Source organism: Salmo salar, chromosome 17 (genome assembly GCF_965601325.2).
Source record: "Salmo salar chromosome 17, fSalSal1, whole genome shotgun sequence".
Taxonomy (NCBI): Eukaryota; Metazoa; Chordata; class Actinopteri; order Salmoniformes; family Salmonidae; genus Salmo; species Salmo salar.
Genome location: NC_138307.1, coordinates 76,748,207 through 76,767,862, shown reverse-complemented (window position 1 = coordinate 76,767,862; position 19,656 = coordinate 76,748,207). Strand labels below are relative to the sequence as shown.

Below are 19,656 nucleotides of genomic sequence, written 5' to 3'. Positions count from 1 at the left end.
AAGAGAAATGTCCTGAAAACCATATTGGCTTTAATAAGAGAAATGTCCTGAAAACCATATTGGCTTTAATAAGAGAAATGTCCTGAAAACCATATTGGCTTTAAGAGAAATGTCCTGAAAACCATATTGGCTTTAAGATAAATGTACAGAAAACCATATTGAATGAAAACTCCACGAGAAAATCTGTTGGCCAGCAAGTGGGAGGGTTTTCATCGGTTGAATTACATGTGCAAGGGAAACACGCCTGCACAGCCCGTTACGCACCTGCATAAGGTAAGTCTGAATACCAACTACTGAGAAGTGCGTAGGAAAGGCGTGCGTAGGAAAGGCGTCATTTCCTAAGTCAGAATCGGGCCCATAGCGACTCATTTACCAGTCAACACGATAGGTTTTACACAGGTTGAGAAACTTCTGTTGAAGGCCTGGTGATAGAGGACATGGGGTAACCAGATGACTGTTGCTGTTACTTCCAGCCCATGGAGCAGAGGATCTGTCACCTGTGGGATCACCCCATCAGTTCAGCCTGTATCTCCAGAGACTATGTCAGAGGCCTGCTGGAGAAACACGCCAAAACCAAAGTAACACTGTCTTATTCAGCTTCCACTAATCAACTGTACAATCACCAATTCAATACCACCAAGAGCAGGAAGTAAATACTGCTGGGCTTGATTAGTTAGATGGTTTGTCTGTTGTTCCAGGGTTCTATGTTCATGGAGAGAGACGAGCGTGGCTTCAGGCCTGAGTTCCTGCCTCTCACCTTCCTGACCAAAATTCTGTTGGATGTGGAAGATCGAGGTATTTATTCAGAGAATGTTTCTCTTGTCTCTACAAGTGAAACTAGCTTATTAAACAGCCAAGCCAAACTGTGTACTGTGTGTGTGTGTCTGATGGTGTGTCTATTCTGTGTTGCAGCTCTGAACCCTTTTGAGGAGCAGGAGAATGTGGATGCCAGGTTTGTGGAGGAGACAGCTCTGAAACAGACTCTGATCCTGCTGGGCTTCCAGGACAAGTGAGGGAGGGAAAGACCGAGAGGTGAAGGGAGGTGAAGAAAGAGGGGGAGCAGGTCAAGGCGCCAAGTTATCACTCAACACTCCATATTCCACTAGTACTCAGAGAGCGGGGACTGTGTCAGAGAGCGGGGACTGTGTCAGAGAGCGGGGACTGTGTCAGAGAGCGGGGACTGTGTCAGAGAGCGGGGACTGTGTCAGAGAGCGGGGACTGTGTCAGAGAGCGGGGACTGTGTGAAATTACACTTTAAATGTTGATTACTCAACATTCCAATACATGAGAATCTATGAAAAGACATTCGATTCTGATGAACAATGGGTCTGGTGACAATAGTCACCGGTTAAGCATTCATTTGACAGATTTATATTTCTGCACTCTCTGCCTGTTGCTCAACTCTCCCACACAAGCCAGATGGATGAGGCTCTTACAGTAAGAAGGAAAGTTCTCTGGAAGGTGTATGAATTACCACAACATGTGTCCTGTATGATGTCTGTACATTTCCATTTCAGAGGAACTGATGCATGGTTAGATTTCAGGAATAACAGTGATTTGGAGTGAAATCCAGGAAATGCGTTGGATCAGGTACAATAATAAACTGGAAAAGGGATTTTTTTGTAATGTTTACACGTGTAAAGCCATATTGTATCAATTAAACTCTAAATAAAATATTTGTTGCGTGTTTCTAACAACTGTCTGTCTTCGTTCAATAAGACTGCTCATGATAGCCGTGGCAGCGTCACATTGACACTATTCCCTATGACTCATACAGTGACATTAAGGGACAGATAAGTAAACCATAAATAAGTACATTATCCCATCATCACTCTGATTATCACATGCTAATGTTAGCCACTGTGCTGCAGTGTGGATTGTTATGGTTGAGACAGTCAGAGACACACCCTGTTAGCTGAGGGAACAGACTGAGACCTGGCTGACTCCACAGATACAGTCGCTCAGGAAATGAACAGGCGTTCTACAGAATATCTGATGTCACTGGTTTGGATGCTTCCACAAGTCACACCAGGCACACTTCTCCCAAAGCCAAACTTTGATTCTCAGAATCATAGAACTCACTCTCTCACGCACGCACGCACGCACGCACGCACACACACACACACACACACACACACACTCCACTTTCTCTTCCTCCTTTACCAGAAATGTAAAGAATCATCAGTGAAATCCCTCTGAAAGATTCTCTGTGAGGTCTAGGTTACTGGAGGAGGGTAAATAGAAACAGCTACAGTATTGCCAGTAAGACCTCGTGCCTCTGACTTCAGCAGAAATACAACCCAGATGCATGGCACGCTCCCTGCTCCGCTTCTCAGGAAGGAAAAAGGATCAACACAGCAGACGAGGTTAAAATATACCTGCTGTTTAATGAGCTGTGCTTGTGTTGAGAATCTAAAGGTCCTATGATGATTGGCTGCTACACTCCTAGATACATATTCTCCTGTCCCTGGTAACCCGAGTATCTCATATGCAGTGCTATTAGTGCCAACAGAAATTTAACTGAATTAAATGTTGATTAAATGTATGTTGTCACTCTATAGTCCCAGATAGATCTAGGTGGGTTAGACGTAGTAGTAGAGGGGTTGGTCCAGGTCTACAGTATATCTCAATGGGTTTGGTCCAGGTCTACAGTATATCTCAATGGGTTTGGTCCAGGTCTACAGTATATCTCAATGGGTTTGGTCCAGGTCTACAGTATATCTCAATGGGTTTGGTCCAGGTCTACAGTATATCTCAATGGGTTTGGTCCAGGTCTACAGTATATCTCAATGGGTTTGGTCCAGGTCTACAGTATATCTCAATGTGTTTGGTCCAGGTCTACAGTATATCTCAATGGGTTTGGTCCAGGTCTACAGTATATCTCAATGGGTTTGGTCCAGGTCTACAGTATATCTCAATGGGTTTGGTCCAGGTCTACAGTATATCTCAATGTGTTTGGTCCAGGTCTACAGTATATCTCAATGGGTTTGGTCCAGGTCTACAGTATATCTCAATGGGGTTGGTCCAGGTCTACAGTATATCTCAATGGGTTTGGTCCAGGTCTACAGTATATCTCAATGGGTTTGGTCCAGGTCTACAGTATATCTCAATGGGTTTGGTCCACGTCTATATCTCAATGGGTTTGGTCCAGGTCTACAGTATATCTCAATATGTTTGGTCCAGGTCTACAGTATATCTCAATGTGTTTGGTCCAGGTCTATATCTCAATTGGTTTGGTCCAGGTCTTTAGTATATCTCAATATGTTTGGTCCAGGTCTACAGTATATCTCAATGGGTTTGGTCCAGGTCTATATCTCAATGGGTTTGGTCCAGGTCTACAGTATATCTCAATTGGTTTGGTCCAGGTCTTTAGTATATCTCAATATGTTTGGTCCAGGTCTACAGTATATCTCAATGTGTTTGGTCCAGGTCTATATCTCAATTGGTTTGGTCCAGGTCTTTAGTATATCTCAATATGTTTGGTCCAGGTCTACAGTATATCTCAATGGGTTTGGTCCAGGTCTATATCTCAATGGGTTTGGTCCAGGTCTACAGTATATCTCAATATGTTTGGTCCAGGTCTACAGTATATCTCAATGGGTTTGGTCCAGGTCTACAGTATATCTCAATGGGTTTGGTCCAGGTCTATATCTCAATGGGTTTGGTCCAGGTCTATATCTCAATATGTTTGGTCCAGGTCTACAGTATATCTCAATGGGTTTGGTCCAGGTCTACAGTATATCTCAATGTGTTTGGTCCAGGTCTACAGTATATCTCAATGGGTTTGGTCCAGGTCTATATCTCAATGGGTTTGGTCCAGGTCTACAGTATATCTCAATGTGTTTGGTCCAGGTCTATATCTCAATTGGTTTGGTCCAGGTCTTTAGTATATCTCAATATGTTTGGTCCAGGTCTACAGTATATCTCAATGGGTTTGGTCCAGGTCTATATCTCAATGGGTTTGGTCCAGGTCTACAGTATATCTCAATATGTTTGGTCCAGGTCTAAAGTATATCTCAATGGGTTTGGTCCAGGTCTACAGTATATCTCAATGGGTTTGGTCCAGGTCTATATCTCAATGGGTTTGGTCCAGGTCTATATCTCAATATGTTTGGTCCAGGTCTACAGTATATCTCAATGGGTTTGGTCCAGGTCTACAGTATATCTCAATGGTTTTGGTCCAGGTCTACAGTATATCTCAATGGGTTTGGTCCAGGTCTACAGTATATCTCAATGGGTTTGGTCCACGTCTATATCTCAATGGGTTTGGTCCAGGTCTACAGTATATCTCAATATGTTTGGTCCAGGTCTACAGTATATCTCAATGTGTTTGGTCCAGGTCTATATCTCAATTGGTTTGGTCCAGGTCTTTAGTATATCTCAATATGTTTGGTCCAGGTCTACAGTATATCTCAATGGGTTTGGTCCAGGTCTATATCTCAATGGGTTTGGTCCAGGTCTACAGTATATCTCAATTGGTTTGGTCCAGGTCTTTAGTATATCTCAATATGTTTGGTCCAGGTCTACAGTATATCTCAATGTGTTTGGTCCAGGTCTATATCTCAATTGGTTTGGTCCAGGTCTTTAGTATATCTCAATATGTTTGGTCCAGGTCTACAGTATATCTCAATGGGTTTGGTCCAGGTCTATATCTCAATGGGTTTGGTCCAGGTCTACAGTATATCTCAATATGTTTGGTCCAGGTCTACAGTATATCTCAATGGGTTTGGTCCAGGTCTACAGTATATCTCAATGGGTTTGGTCCAGGTCTATATCTCAATGGGTTTGGTCCAGGTCTATATCTCAATATGTTTGGTCCAGGTCTACAGTATATCTCAATGGGTTTGGTCCAGGTCTACAGTATATCTCAATGTGTTTGGTCCAGGTCTACAGTATATCTCAATGGGTTTGGTCCAGGTCTATATCTCAATGGGTTTGGTCCAGGTCTACAGTATATCTCAATGTGTTTGGTCCAGGTCTATATCTCAATTGGTTTGGTCCAGGTCTTTAGTATATCTCAATATGTTTGGTCCAGGTCTACAGTATATCTCAATGGGTTTGGTCCAGGTCTATATCTCAATGGGTTTGGTCCAGGTCTATATCTCAATGGGTTTGGTCCAGGTCTACAGTATATCTCAATATGTTTGGTCCAGGTCTACAGTATATCTCAATGGGTTTGGTCCAGGTCTACAGTATATCTCAATGGGTTTGGTCCAGGTCTATATCTCAATGGGTTTGGTCCAGGTCTATATCTCAATATGTTTGGTCCAGGTCTACAGTATATCTCAATGGGTTTGGTCCAGGTCTACAGTATATCTCAATGGTTTTGGTCCAGGTCTACAGTATATCTCAATGGGTTTGGTCCAGGTCTATATCTCAATGGGTTTTGGTTCAGGCTTGCGAATGTGTCTGATGTTGGTGCCGGGCTCGGAGGGTTTGAAGGGGGCCAGGGCTCCGTAGGGCTTGGGCAGGGGCAGGGTGTCCCCCAGGGGGATGTAGGCGTTGGGTCGGGCCTCGGCCGTGGTGTACACCCCACTAGGGAGCTGGGACCTCTCCTCCTCCTCCACCAGCTGTAACAGAGGAGAGAATCCAGGTCCTCAACATAGTATACCATATACTGGTATTTAACTCATGGTATACTGTACATCTTAAAGAGTATCTAGAAATGTACTGGAGAGAAAGGGTTCAATGTACTGAACATTGCAGATAGAAATACCATGAATAGAGCTGACAAGATTCCTCATTTTCTACATGTCAGAAAGGCACGTCTATTCTATATAAAACGTTTCTATCTGATTGCCAGACAGTCAAAGTGTTAAATGCAGTGTTAACTTATCAATGTAGAGGTACAAAAGTTCAGCATCAAGTTCAACATTTATGAATTCATCCATTAATTATCCATAATTCAAAGTCCTGTGGTAGAGGGCCATGGAGGGTGACTGACCCTGTCTTTCTCCTGCTGGTCGGCCTGTCTGCGCTGCTCATCCCTGAGGATGTGTTGCCACTCCAGCTCCAGGTCTTCAGAGGGGGGCAGACCCTGGTCCAGGCGCCGGTGGCAGGTGTCCAGGAACAGCTCCCTCTCCTTCAGCTCCTGACAGGGGTGGGGTCAAGACATGGAATGTCAGGAAGAGGAAGATTATTAGGAGGATATTTGTGCTTGGGTAGATCGATGTAGGGAAAGAGGATGATGTCGTAAAAGTTGGAAATCCTTAGACTTGACCTTAGCCTGGTCCCAGTTGGCTACAGGGATCTACACTATAATTCTTAGACTTGACCTTAGCCTGGTCCCAGTTGGCTACAGGGATCTACAGTATAATTCTTAGACTTGACCTTAGCCTGGTCCCAGTTGGCTACAGGGATCTACACTATAATTCTTAGACTTGACCTTAGCCTGGTCCCTGTTGGCTACAGGGATCTACAGTATAATCCTTAGACTTGACCTTAGCCTGGTCCCAGTTGGCTACAGGGATCTACACTATAATTCTTAGACTTGACCTTAGCCTGGTCCTTGTTGGCTACAGGGATCTACAGTATAATTCTTAGACTTGACCTTAGCCTGGTCCCAGTTGGCTACAGGGATCTACACTATAATTCTTAGACTTGACCTTAGCCTGGTCCCAGTTGGCTACAGGGATCTACACTATAATTCTTAGACTTGACCTTAGCCTGGTCCCTGTTGGCTACAGGGATCTACAGTATAATTCTTAGACTTGACCTTAGCCTGGTCCCAGTTGGCTACAGGGATCTACAGTATAATTCTTAGACTTGACCTTAGCCTGGTCCCAGTTGGCTACAGGGATCTACACTATAATTCTTAGACTTGACCTTAGCCTGGTCCCAGTTGGCTACAGGGATCTACACTATAATTCTTAGACTTGACCTTAGCCTGGTCCCTGTTGGCTACAGGGATCTACAGTATAATTCTTAGACTTGACCTTAGCCTGGTCCCAGTTGGCTACAGGGATCTACAGTATAATTCTTAGACTTGACCTTAGCCTGGTCCCAGTTGGCTACAGGGATCTACAGTATAATTCTTAGACTTGACCTTAGCCTGGTCCCTGTTGGCTACAGGGATCTACAGTATAATTCTTAGACTTGACCTTAGCCTGGTCCCAGTTGGCTACAGGGATCTACACTATAATTCTTAGACTTGACCTTAGCCTGGTCCCAGTTGGCTACAGGGATCTACACTATAATTCTTAGACTTGACCTTAGCCTGGTCCCAGTTGGCTACAGGGATCTACACTATAATTCTTAGACTTGACCTTAGCCTGGTCCCTGTTGGCTACAGGGATCTACAGTATAATTCTTAGACTTGACCTTAGCCTGGTCCCAGTTGGCTACAGGGATCTACAGTATAATTCTTAGACTTGACCTTAGCCTGGTCCCAGTTGGCTACAGGGATCTACACTATAATTCTTAGACTTGACCTTAGCCTGGTCCCAGTTGGCTACAGGGATCTACACTATAATTCTTAGACTTGACCTTAGCCTGGTCCCAGTTGGCTACAGGGATCTACAGTATAATTCTTAGACTTGACCTTAGCCTGGTCCCAGTTGGCTACAGGGATCTACAGTATAATTCTTAGACTTGACCTTAGCCTGGTCCCAGTTGGCTACAGGGATCTACAGTATAATTCTTAGACTTGACCTTAGCCTGGTCCCTGTTGGCTACAGGGATCTACACTATAATTCTTAGACTTGACCTTAGCCTGGTCCCAGTTGGCTACAGGGATCTACAGTATAATCCTTAGACTTGACCTTAGCCTGGTCCCTGTTGGCTACAGGGATCTACAGTATAATCCTTAGACTTGACCTTAGCCTGGTCCCAGTTGGCTACAGGGATCTACAGTATAATCCTTAGACTTGACCTTAGCCTGGTCCCAGTTGGCTACAGGGATCTACAGTATAATTCTTAGACTTGACCTTAGCCTGGTCCCAGTTGGCTACAGGGATCTACAGTATAATTCTTAGACTTGACCTTAGCCTGGTCCCAGTTGGCTACAGGGATCTACAGTATAATCCTTAGACTTGACCTTAGCCTGGTCCCAGTTGGCTACAGGGATCTACAGTATAATCCTTAGACTTGACCTTAGCCTGGTCCCAGTTGGCTACAGGGATCTACAGTATAATTCTTAGACTTGACCTTAGCCTGGTCCCTGTTGGCTACAGGGATCTACAGTATAATCCTTAGACTTGACCTTAGCCTGGTCCCAGTTGGCTACAGGGATCTACACTATAATTCTTAGACTTGACCTTAGCCTGGTCCCAGTTGGCTACAGGGATCTACACTATAATTCTTAGACTTGACCTTAGCCTGGTCCCTGTTGGCTACAGGGATCTACAGTATAATTCTTAGACTTGACCTTAGCCTGGTCCCAGTTGGCTACAGGGATCTACACTATAATTCTTAGACTTGACCTTAGCCTGGTCCCAGTTGGCTACAGGGATCTACACTATAATTCTTAGACTTGACCTTAGCCTGGTCCCAGTTGGCTACAGGGATCTACACTATAATTCTTAGACTTGACCTTAGCCTGGTCCCAGTTGGCTACAGGGATCTACAGTATAATTCTTAGACTTGACCTTAGCCTGGTCCCAGTTGGCTACAGGGATCTACAGTATAATTCTTAGACTTGACCTTAGCCTGGTCCCAGTTGGCTACAGGGATCTACAGTATAATTCTTAGACTTGACCTTAGCCTGGTCCCAGTTGGCTACAGGGATCTACAGTATAATTCTTAGACTTGACCTTAGCCTGGTCCCTGTTGGCTACAGGGATCTACAGTATAATTCTTAGACTTGACCTTAGCCTGGTCCCAGTTGGCTACAGGGATCTACAGTATAATTCTTAGACTTGACCTTAGCCTGGTCCCAGTTGGCTACAGGGATCTACACTATAATTCTTAGACTTGACCTTAGCCTGGTCCCAGTTGGCTACAGGGATCTACACTATAATTCTTAGACTTGACCTTAGCCTGGTCCCAGTTGGCTACAGGGATCTACAGTATAATCCTTAGACTTGACCTTAGCCTGGTCCCTGTTGGCTACAGGGATCTACAGTATAATCCTTAGACTTGACCTTAGCCTGGTCCCAGTTGGCTACAGGGATCTACAGTATAATCCTTAGACTTGACCTTAGCCTGGTCCCAGTTGGCTACAGGGATCTACAGTATAATTCTTAGACTTGACCTTAGCCTGGTCCCAGTTGGCTACAGGGATCTACAGTATAATTCTTAGACTTGACCTTAGCCTGGTCCCAGTTGGCTACAGGGATCTACAGTATAATCCTTAGACTTGACCTTAGCCTGGTCCCAGTTGGCTACAGGGATCTACAGTATAATCCTTAGACTTGACCTTAGCCTGGTCCCAGTTGGCTACAGGGATCTACAGTATAATTCTTAGACTTGACCTTAGCCTGGTCCCTGTTGGCTACAGGGATCTACAGTATAATCCTTAGACTTGACCTTAGCCTGGTCCCAGTTGGCTACAGGGATCTACAGTATGGGTCCAGCAGGCTAGGAAATGCTGGTCAATCTAAAAGAGTCTCCTGTTTACCTGCTGCAGGGTCATGGCGCTGGCTTGGCGCATCGACAACTCAGACACCACGGCCATCATCCTCCTGGTTGACTCCTTGATACGGCCCTGCAACTCATTCACCTGAGAGAGAGGAGACGGGGTTGGTTAACGCACAGACAGCCTGACAGACTGACAGATAGACAGCCAGACTGACATGATATTTGAAAAGACAGCGTTTCTCTAGCCGGCGGGGTAGTTGAGAACATGTTCTACTAGCCTGGTCTGAACAGTACTAGCCTTTGGCTAGCGGGCTACATTCATTTCCATTCCTGCCTCCAATACACACACAACATGTATATACTCAGACATACTCAGTCACCCAATAATGCACTCAATCTAATATCTAACATCCTCCAGATAAACTAATATCTAACATCCTCCAGATCAAACTGATATCTAACATCCTCCAGATCAAACTGATATCTAACATCCTCCAGATAAACTAATATCTAACATCCTCCAGATAAAACTAATATCTAACATCCCCCAGATCAAACTGATATCTAACATCCTCCAGATCAAACTGATATCTAACATCCTCCAGATCAAACTAATATCTAACATCCTCCAGATCAAACTGATATCTAACATCCTCCAGATAATCTAATATCTAACATTCTCCAGATAAAACTAATATCTAACATCCTCCAGATAAACTAATATCTAACATCCTCCAGATCAAACTAATATCTAACATCCTCCAGATCAAACTGATATCTAACATCCTCCAGATCAATCTAACATCCTCCAGATCAAACTGATATCTAACATCCTCCAGATCAAACTGATATCTAACATCCTCCAGATCAATCTAACATCCTCCAGATAAACTAATATCTAACATCCTCCAGATCAAACTGATATCTAACATCCTCCAGATAAACTAATATCTAACATCCTCCAGATAAAACTGATATCTAACATCCTCCAGATCAAACTGATATCTAACATCCTCCAGATAAACTAATATCTAACATCCTCCAGATAAAACTAATATCTAACATCCTCCAGATCAAACTGATATCTAACATCCTCCAGATCAATCTAACATCCTCCAGATCAATCTAACATCCTCCAGATCAAACTGATATCTAACATCCTCCAGATAAACTAATATCTAACATCCTCCAGATAAAACTAATATCTAACATCCTCCAGATCAAACTGATATCTAACATCCTCCAGATCAAACTGATATCTAACATCCTCCAGATAAACTAATATCTAACATTCTCCAGATCAAACTGATATCTAACATCCTCCAGATCAATCTAACATCCTCCAGATCAAACTGATATCTAACATCCTCCAGATAAACTAATATCTAACATCCTCCAGATCAAACTGATATCTAACATCCTCCAGATAAAACTGATATCTAACATCCTCCAGATCAAACTAATATCTAACATCCTCCAGATCAAACTGATATCTAACATCCTCCAGATAAACTAATATCTAACATCCTCCAGATCAAACTGACATCTAACATCCTCCAGATCAATCTAACATCCTCCAGATCAAACTGATATCTAACATCCTCCAGATAAACTAATATCTAACATCCTCCAGATAAACTAATATCTAACATCCTCCAGATCAAACTAATATCTAACATCCTCCAGATCAATCTAACATCCTCCAGATAAACTAATATCTAACATCCTCCAGATAAACTAATATCTAACATCCTCCAGATAAAACTGATATCTAACATCCTCCAGATCAAACTGATATCTAACATCCTCCAGATAAAACTGATATCTAACATCCTCCAGATCAATCTAACATCCTCCAGATCAAACTGATATCTAACATCCTCCAGATCAATCTAACATCCTCCAGATCAATCTAATATCTAACATCCTCCAGATCAAACTGATATCTAACATCCTCCAGATCAAACTGATATCTAACATCCTCCAGATCAATCTAATATCTAACATCCTCCAGATCAAACTGATATCTAACATCCTCCAGATCAATCTAACATCCTCCAGATAAACTAATATCTAACATCCTCCAGATAAACTGATATCTAACATCCTCCAGATCAAACTGATATCTAACATCCTCCAGATAAACTAATATCTAACATCCTCCAGATCAAACTGATATCTAACATCCTCCAGATAAACTAATATCTAACATTCTCCAGATCAATCTAATATCTAACATCCTCCAGATCAATCTAATATCTAACATCCTCCAGATCAAACTGATATCTAACATCCTCCAGATAAACTAATATCTAACATCCTCCAGATAAACTAATATCTAACATCCTCCAGATAAACTGATATCTAACATCCTCCAGATCAAACTGATATCTAACATCCTCCAGATAAACTAATATCTAACATCCTCCAGATAAACTGATATCTAACATCCTCCAGATCAAACTAATATCTAACATCCTCCAGATAAAACTAATATCTAACATCCTCCAGATCAAACTGATATCTAACATCCTCCAGATAAACTAATATCTAACATCCTCCAGATCAAACTGATATCTAACATCCTCCAGATAAACTGATATCTAACATCCTCCAGATAAACTGATATCTAACATCCTCCAGATAAACTAATATCTAACATCCTCCAGATAAACTAATATCTAACATCCTCCAGATAAACTAATATCTAACATCCTCCAGATCAAACTGATATCTAACATCCTCCAGATCAAACTGATATCTAACATCCTCCAGATCAAACTGATATCTAACATCCTCCAGATAAACTAATATCTAACATCCTCCAGATCAAACTAATATCTAACATCCTCCAGATAAACTAATATCTAACATCCTCCAGATCAAACTGATATCTAACATCCTCCAGATCAAACTGATATCTAACATCCTCCAGATCAAACTGATATCTAACATCCTCCAGATCAAACTAATATCTAACATCCTCCAGATCAATCTAACATCCTCCAGATCAAACTGATATCTAACATCCTCCAGATCAAACTGATATCTAACATCCTCCAGATCAAACTAATATCTAACATCCTCCAGATCAATCTAACATCCTCCAGATCAAACTGATATCTAACATCCTCCAGATCAAACTAATATCTAACATCCTCCAGATCAAACTGATATCTAACATCCTCCAGATCAAACTGATATCTAACATCCTCCAGATCAAACTGATATCTAACATCCTCCAGATCAAACTGATATCTAACATCCTCCAGATCAAACTGATATCTAACATCCTCCAGATCAAACTGATATCTAACATCCTCCAGATCAAACTAATATCTAACATCCTCCAGATCAATCTAACATCCTCCAGATAAACTAATATCTAACATCCCCCAGATCAATCTAACATCCTCCAGATAAACTAATATCTAACATCCCCCAGATAAACTGATATCTAACATCCTCCAGATCAAACTGATATCTAACATCCTCCAGATCAAACTGATATCTAACATCCTCCAGATAAACTGTTATCTAACATCCTCCAGATAAACTAATATCTAACATCCTCCAGATCAATCTAACATCCTCCAGATAAACTGATATCTAACATCCCCCAGATAAACTGATATCTAACATCCTCCAGATCAAACTGATATCTAACATCCCCCAGATAAACTGATATCTAACATCCTCCAGATAAACTGATATCTAACATCCTCCAGATCAAACTGATATCTAACATCCCCCAGATAAACTGATATCTAACATCCCACAGATAAACTGATATCTAACATCCTCCAGATCCCAGAGCCTCAGTTTGGCATGCTGGCTGCTGGGGCCCAGTGAGGTTATCTAAGCGTGCTGAGAGGATTTGCCTCAGAGTGCACAGCAACTTTGGCTCATTGGCTGTGTGTGTGTAACATGACTCATTGGCTGTGTGTGTGTAACATGGCTCATTGACTCATTGAGATAACTAACAGCCTTGGCCTGGTGGGCAGGTGATACTTCATCCAGGAGACACTGGGCTGGGCCCTGCAGGGAGTCGGGGTGAGAGGGCAGTCAGTCTGCTAGGCTGCACCAGGCACATGTAGCCACCACGCTCCAAGATCCTCTACCCCGACTGTGAGTGTGTGAATGGATGAGTTTGGCAGTAGATGCCTTCTTGGCTGCTTCCTGTGTGTGTGTGTGTGTGTGTGTGTGTGTGTGTGTGTGTGTGTGTGTGTGTGTGTGTGTGTGTGTGTGTGTGTGTGTGTACCTTCTTGGCTAGCTGCAGTGTGTCCTGCTTGCCGTTCTCGGCCTTAGCTCTGATTCGCTGAGAAAGCCGGGTCACCTGCTCAAACACCAAGTCCTTCTCCAGGAGCAGCTCTTCCCGCTCCACCAAGCCAACCTCCAACTGAACACACACACACACACACACACACACACACACACACACACACACACACACACACACACACACACACACACACACACACACACACACACACACACACACACACACAGGAGGCAGCCAAAAGGGTACACACACACACACACACACACACACACACACACACACACACACACACACACACACACACACACACACACACACACACACACACATTAACATGAGACAGCTTCAACCTCAATCAATTATAACGACGGGATATGATTAATTGGTGGTAATCTTGATTGATGACTTCCCCTTCCCTCAAGAAAGAAAAGTGGCATAGTTTGTGTTCTTAGTCTCCTTCAGATACACTGACCGTTTAGACTCAGACCTACCCACTGTTCTGAAATCTGCCTGCATGACTGTAAAGCAGCTTCAGTACTGTAGGCTTTACCTGTTCTATCTTCTGGATGAGTTCAACAGGAGATGGGTCGTTCCCCTCCAGCTCTCTGGCCCTGTTCTCCTGTCCTGGATCCTCCAAGGCCTTCTCTAGCTCCAACATACGCTCCTTACACTCTGACAGCTACAGGACAGGGAAGAGAGGAGACAGAAGAGAGGAGGCGGAAGAGAGGAGACAGAAGAGAACAGAGGAGAAGAGACAGAAGAGAGGAGACAAGAGAAGAGAGGACAAGAGAGGAGAAAAGAAGGGAGGAGAAAAGAAGGGAGGAGAAGAGATGAGAGGAGAGGAGAAGAGAGGAGATAAGTCAACTTTTATTATCCATGAGAATATTCCAGAGACCATTGGAGGCTGCTGAGGGGAGGACAGCTCATAATAATGGCTGGAACGGAGCGAATGGAATGGCATCAAACACTTGGAAACCATGGAAACCATGTGTTTGATGTATTTGATACCATTCCACCGATTCCGGTCCAGCCATTACCACAAGCCTGTCCTCCCCAATTAAGGTGCCACCAACCTCCTGTGTCAGAGACCAACTTGACCTCACAATCATGTAAATTGTGTTGGGATGATGTGTTAGACAACACCATGATAGAAGTCAATATGGTTTGTTTCAGCATGACGAGCAGCTAAACAGATACACTAGGCTTCCTTTCCTGGTAACCATTATATCCTCAATTAGCCTTCATAGGGTTTGTTTCTGCATGATTTGCTGGTTAATGTGAGTTGCAGGTTAATAATGTGTAGGCTTCCTATCCTGGTAACCATTATATCATTTCTCATTATTCACAGAATTACTGTAAATCAGCTGTTGACCCCAGAATGGAGATTTGGGATGTGCACATCTTTCACACAGCCATGGTTTCTACACATGTCCATGCATGAAGCTCCACGTCACGCCACGGTATGAATGAACCCGTCGGGAGACATATCACCACCCTCTCCTTTTGCGTGTGTGATGCACATTCTTTTCCAGTTGAACCTTTCTAATGAAGCAGAGCTGATTGGGAGGAGAAGAGGTCAACAGACAGGAAGAAAAAAGCATCTCCTTTACGTCTTCTCTTCTGCCTTTAATGAAGGAGAGATGATCCTGGCAGGTCTGTGACAGGACGAGTGTAGCTGATCAACTCATGGACTACAGTGGAAGTAACTCGCTCAGAGACAGTCTCACAGTTGCTCTGTCTCCAGTGTCTTCCTGTAATGTGATGTAATGTGTACGTGTTCTACTCTAACAACAGAATGAGATTTTGAAATGCCTCTGGTATTCATAATCAAACTCTGATGGACTAAAAGACGACTGTACTGTAGCCTGAGACCACCCTCAGAGAGAGAGACCGAGAGGAAAGAGAGCTGGAGAAAAAGAGGGAGAGCGCGACAGAGAGAGAACAAGAGAATGTGAGAGTGAGAGATTGGATCTGAGACCTACATTACATTAGAGGCAGATGATTTACTATGAGATTGAATCACTCTGCACACCACCCTCACATCACTCACATCAGTCAGAGAGAGAGACAGAGCTGCATGCTGAGGCCCATACTGGAGGACGTCACTGTCTCACTGCCTGACTGGCTGACAGTGACTGACTGTCTGGTTGGCTAACTGTCTCACTGACTGTCTGACTGTCTGGTTGGTTAACCGTCTCAGTGCCTGACTGACTGTCTGGTTGGCTAACTGTCTCACTGACTGTCTGACTGTCTGGTTGGTTAACCGTCTCAGTGCCTGACTGACTGTCTGGTTGGCTAACTGTCTCACTGCCTGACTGACTGTCTGGTTGGCTAACTGTCTCAGTGCCTGACTGACTGTCTGGTTGGTTAACTCAGTGCCTGACTGACTGTCTGGTTGGTTAACTGTCTCAGTGCCTGACTGACTGTCTGGTTGGCTAACTGTCTCACTGCCTGACTGACTGTCTGGTTGGTTAACCGTCTCAGTGCCTGACTGACTGTCTGGTTGGTTAACTGTCTCAGTGCCTGACTGACTGTCTGGTTGGCTAACTGTCTCACTGCCTGACTGACTGTCTGGTTGGTTAACCGTCTCAGTGCCTGACTGACTGTCTGGTTGGCTAACTGTCTCAGTTCCTGACTGACTGTCTGGTTGGTTAACCGTCTCACTGCCTGACTGTCTTTCTGGTTGGTTAACTGTCACTGCCTGACTGTCTGGTTGGCTAACTGTCTCACTGCCTGACTGACTGTCTGGTTGGTTAATTGTCTCAGTTCCTGACTGACTGTCTGGTTGGTTAACCGTCTCACTGCCTGACTGACTGTCTGGTTGGTTAACTGTCTCAGTGCCTGACTGACTGTCTGGTTGGCTAACCGTCTCAGTGCCTGACTGACTGTCTGGTTGGTTAACTGTCTCAATGCCTAACTGTCTTTCTGGTTGGTTAACTGTCACTGCCTGACTGGCTGGTTGGCTAACTGTCACTGCCTGACTGACTGGTTGGCTAACTGTCTCAATGCCTAACTGTCTTTCTGGTTGGCTAACTGTCACTGCCTGACTGGCTGGTTGGCTAACTGTCACTGCCTGACTGTCTGTCTGGTTGGCTAACTGTGTCACTGCCTGACTGTCTGTCTGGTTGGCTAACTGTGTCACTGCCTGACTGTCTGTCTGGTTGGCTAACTGTCTCACTGCTTGACTGACTGTCTGGTTGGCTAACTGTCTCACTGCCTGACTGGTTGGCTAACTGTCTCACTGCCTGACTGACTGGTTGGCTAACCGTCTCAATGCCTGACTGACTGTCTGTCTGGTTGGCTAACTGTCTCAATGCCTGACTGTCTGGTTGGCTAACTGTCTCAATGCCTGACTGCCTGACTGGCTGGTTGGCTAACTGTCACTGCCTGCCTGACTGTCTGGTTGGCTAACTGTCTCACTGCTTGACTGACTGTCTGGTTGGCTAACTGTCTCACTGCCTGACTGACTGGTTGGCTAACCGTCTCAATGCCTGACTGACTGTCTGTCTGGTTGGCTAACTGTCTCAATGTCTGTCTGCCTGACTGTCTGGTTGGCTAACTGTCACTGCCTGACTGACTGTCTGGTTGGCTAACTGTCTCACGGCCTGACTGACTGTCTGGTTGGCTAACTGTCTCACTGTCAGGCAGTGTACTGTAAAAAAGTTGAATTGTTTATTTGGAAGCGATTAAAGGTTGCTTCTGGCTTAGGTCAAGGAAAGCTATCCAGAGTGTATATTGAATTTCACACACAAACTTTAATATTTTATACTGTGTGATCTTAAGTGCATTCTAACAACAGACACATTCCCCTCTGAAGTGTAAACAGCCTGAGAATAAGAGACATCTGTTTCACAGTAACACATTGTTGTTTAATGTGATCACATCATGGTGGATCGTGAGTGGATTGTGAACGCTGTTTACTTCCTCTCTGCCAATACCACAATCCCCCTGACTGTCTAAATCACACAGTCTCCCCCTGACTGTCTAAATCACACAGTCTCCACCTGACTGTCTAAATCACAGTCTCCCCTTGATTGTCTAAATCACACAGTCTCCACCTGACTGTCTAAATCACAGTCTCCCCCTGACTGTCTAAATCACAGTCTCCCCCTGACTGTCTAAATCACACAGTCTCCCCCTGACTGTCTAAATCACACAGTCTCCCCCTGACTGTCTAAATCACACAGTCTCCCCCTGACTGTCTAAATCACACAGTCTCCCCCTGACTGTCTAAATCACAGTCTCCCCCTGACTGTCTAAATCACAGTCTCCCCCTGACTGTCTAAATCACACAGTCTCCCCTTGATTGTCTAAATCACAGTCTCCCCTTGATTGTCTAAATCACAGTCTCCCCCTGACTGTCTAAATCACACAGTCTCAACCTGACTGTCTAAATCACAGTCTCCCCCTGACTGTCTAAATCACACAGTCTCAACCTGACTGTCTAAATCACACAGTCTCCCCCTGATTGTCTAAATCACAGTCTCCCCCTGACTGTCTAAATCACACAGTCTCAACCTGACTGTCTAAATCACAGTCTCCCCCTGACTGTCTAAATCACACAGTCTCCCCCTGACTGTCTAAATCATACAGTCTTCCCCTGACTGTCTAAATCACACAGTCTCCGCCTGACTGTCTAAATCACACAGTCTCCCCCTGACTGTCTAAATCACACAGTCTCCCCCTGACTGTCTAAATCATACAGTCTTCCCCTGACTGTCTAAATCACACAGTCTCCACCTGACTGTCTAAATCACAGTCTCCCCCTGACTGTCTAAATCACACAGTCTCCACCTGACTGTCTAAATCACAGTCTCCCCTTGATTGTCTAAATCACACAGTCTCCACCTGACTGTCTAAATCACAGTCTCCCCCTGACTGTCTAAATCACAGTCTCCCCCTGACTGTCTAAATCACACAGTCTCCCCCTGACTGTCTAAATCACACAGTCTCCCCCTGACTGTCTAAATCACACAGTCTCCCCCTGACTGTCTAAATCACACAGTCTCCCCCTGACTGTCTAAATCACAGTCTCCCCCTGACTGTCTAAATCACAGTCTCCCCCTGACTGTCTAAATCACACAGTCTCCCCTTGATTGTCTAAATCACAGTCTCCCCTTGATTGTCTAAATCACAGTCTCCCCCTGACTGTCTAAATCACACAGTCTCAACCTGACTGTCTAAATCACAGTCTCCCCCTGACTGTCTAAATCACACAGTCTCAACCTGACTGTCTAAATCACACAGTCTCCCCCTGATTGTCTAAATCACAGTCTCCCCCTGACTGTCTAAATCACACAGTCTCAACCTGACTGTCTAAATCACAGTCTCCCCCTGACTGTCTAAATCACACAGTCTCCCCCTGACTGTCTAAATCATACAGTCTTCCCCTGACTGTCTAAATCACACAGTCTCCGCCTGACTGTCTAAATCACACAGTCTCCCCCTGACTGTCTAAATCACACAGTCTCCCCCTGACTGTCTAAATCATACAGTCTTCCCCTGACTGTCTAAATCACACAGTCTCCACCTGACTGTCTAAATCACAGTCTCCCCCTGACTGTCTAAATCACACAGTCTCCCCCTGACTGTCTAAATCACAGTCTCCCCCTGACTGTCTAAATCACAGTCTCCCCCTGACTGTCTAAATCACACAGTCTCCCCCTGACTGTCTAAATCACACAGCCTCCCCCTGACTGTCTAAATCACAGACTCCCCCTGACTGTCTAAATCACAGTCTCCCCCTGACTGTCTAAATCACACAATCTCCACCTGACTGTCTACATCACAGTCTCCCCCTGACTGTCTAAATCACACAGTCTCCCCCTGACTGTCTAAATCACACAGTCTCCACCTGA

At 44.2% G+C, this 19,656-nt stretch overlaps 2 protein-coding genes across 4 annotated transcripts in view; one reads left to right on the top strand and one right to left on the bottom strand.

Annotated features, from left to right (window-relative positions):
• Window positions 1–1,697, top strand: part of LOC106594049 (gamma-secretase-activating protein) — a 38,414-nt gene extending 36,717 nt beyond the window's left edge. For all 3 annotated transcript variants that reach the window (XM_082964162.1, XM_082964161.1, XM_082964160.1), the window contains 3 exons: window positions 474–578; window positions 699–795; window positions 913–1,697. In XM_082964162.1, coding sequence (XP_082820288.1) covers window positions 474–578; window positions 699–795; window positions 913–1,013 — 303 coding nt within the window. In that variant the 3' untranslated portion in view covers window positions 1,014–1,697. The remainder of the gene's footprint in view (window positions 1–473; window positions 579–698; window positions 796–912) is intronic.
• A 670-nt stretch (window positions 1,698–2,367) lies between these two features.
• The window catches only part of LOC106598741 (coiled-coil domain-containing protein 146), an 80,197-nt gene continuing 62,908 nt past the window's right edge, over window positions 2,368–19,656 (bottom strand). Inside the window, exons 17-21 of the mRNA XM_082964163.1 lie at window positions 14,349–14,477; window positions 13,778–13,915; window positions 9,557–9,658; window positions 5,945–6,091; window positions 2,368–5,570 (exon numbers count right to left, since the gene is read on the bottom strand). Coding sequence (XP_082820289.1) covers window positions 5,370–5,570; window positions 5,945–6,091; window positions 9,557–9,658; window positions 13,778–13,915; window positions 14,349–14,477 — 717 coding nt within the window. The 3' untranslated portion in view covers window positions 2,368–5,369. The remainder of the gene's footprint in view (window positions 5,571–5,944; window positions 6,092–9,556; window positions 9,659–13,777; window positions 13,916–14,348; window positions 14,478–19,656) is intronic.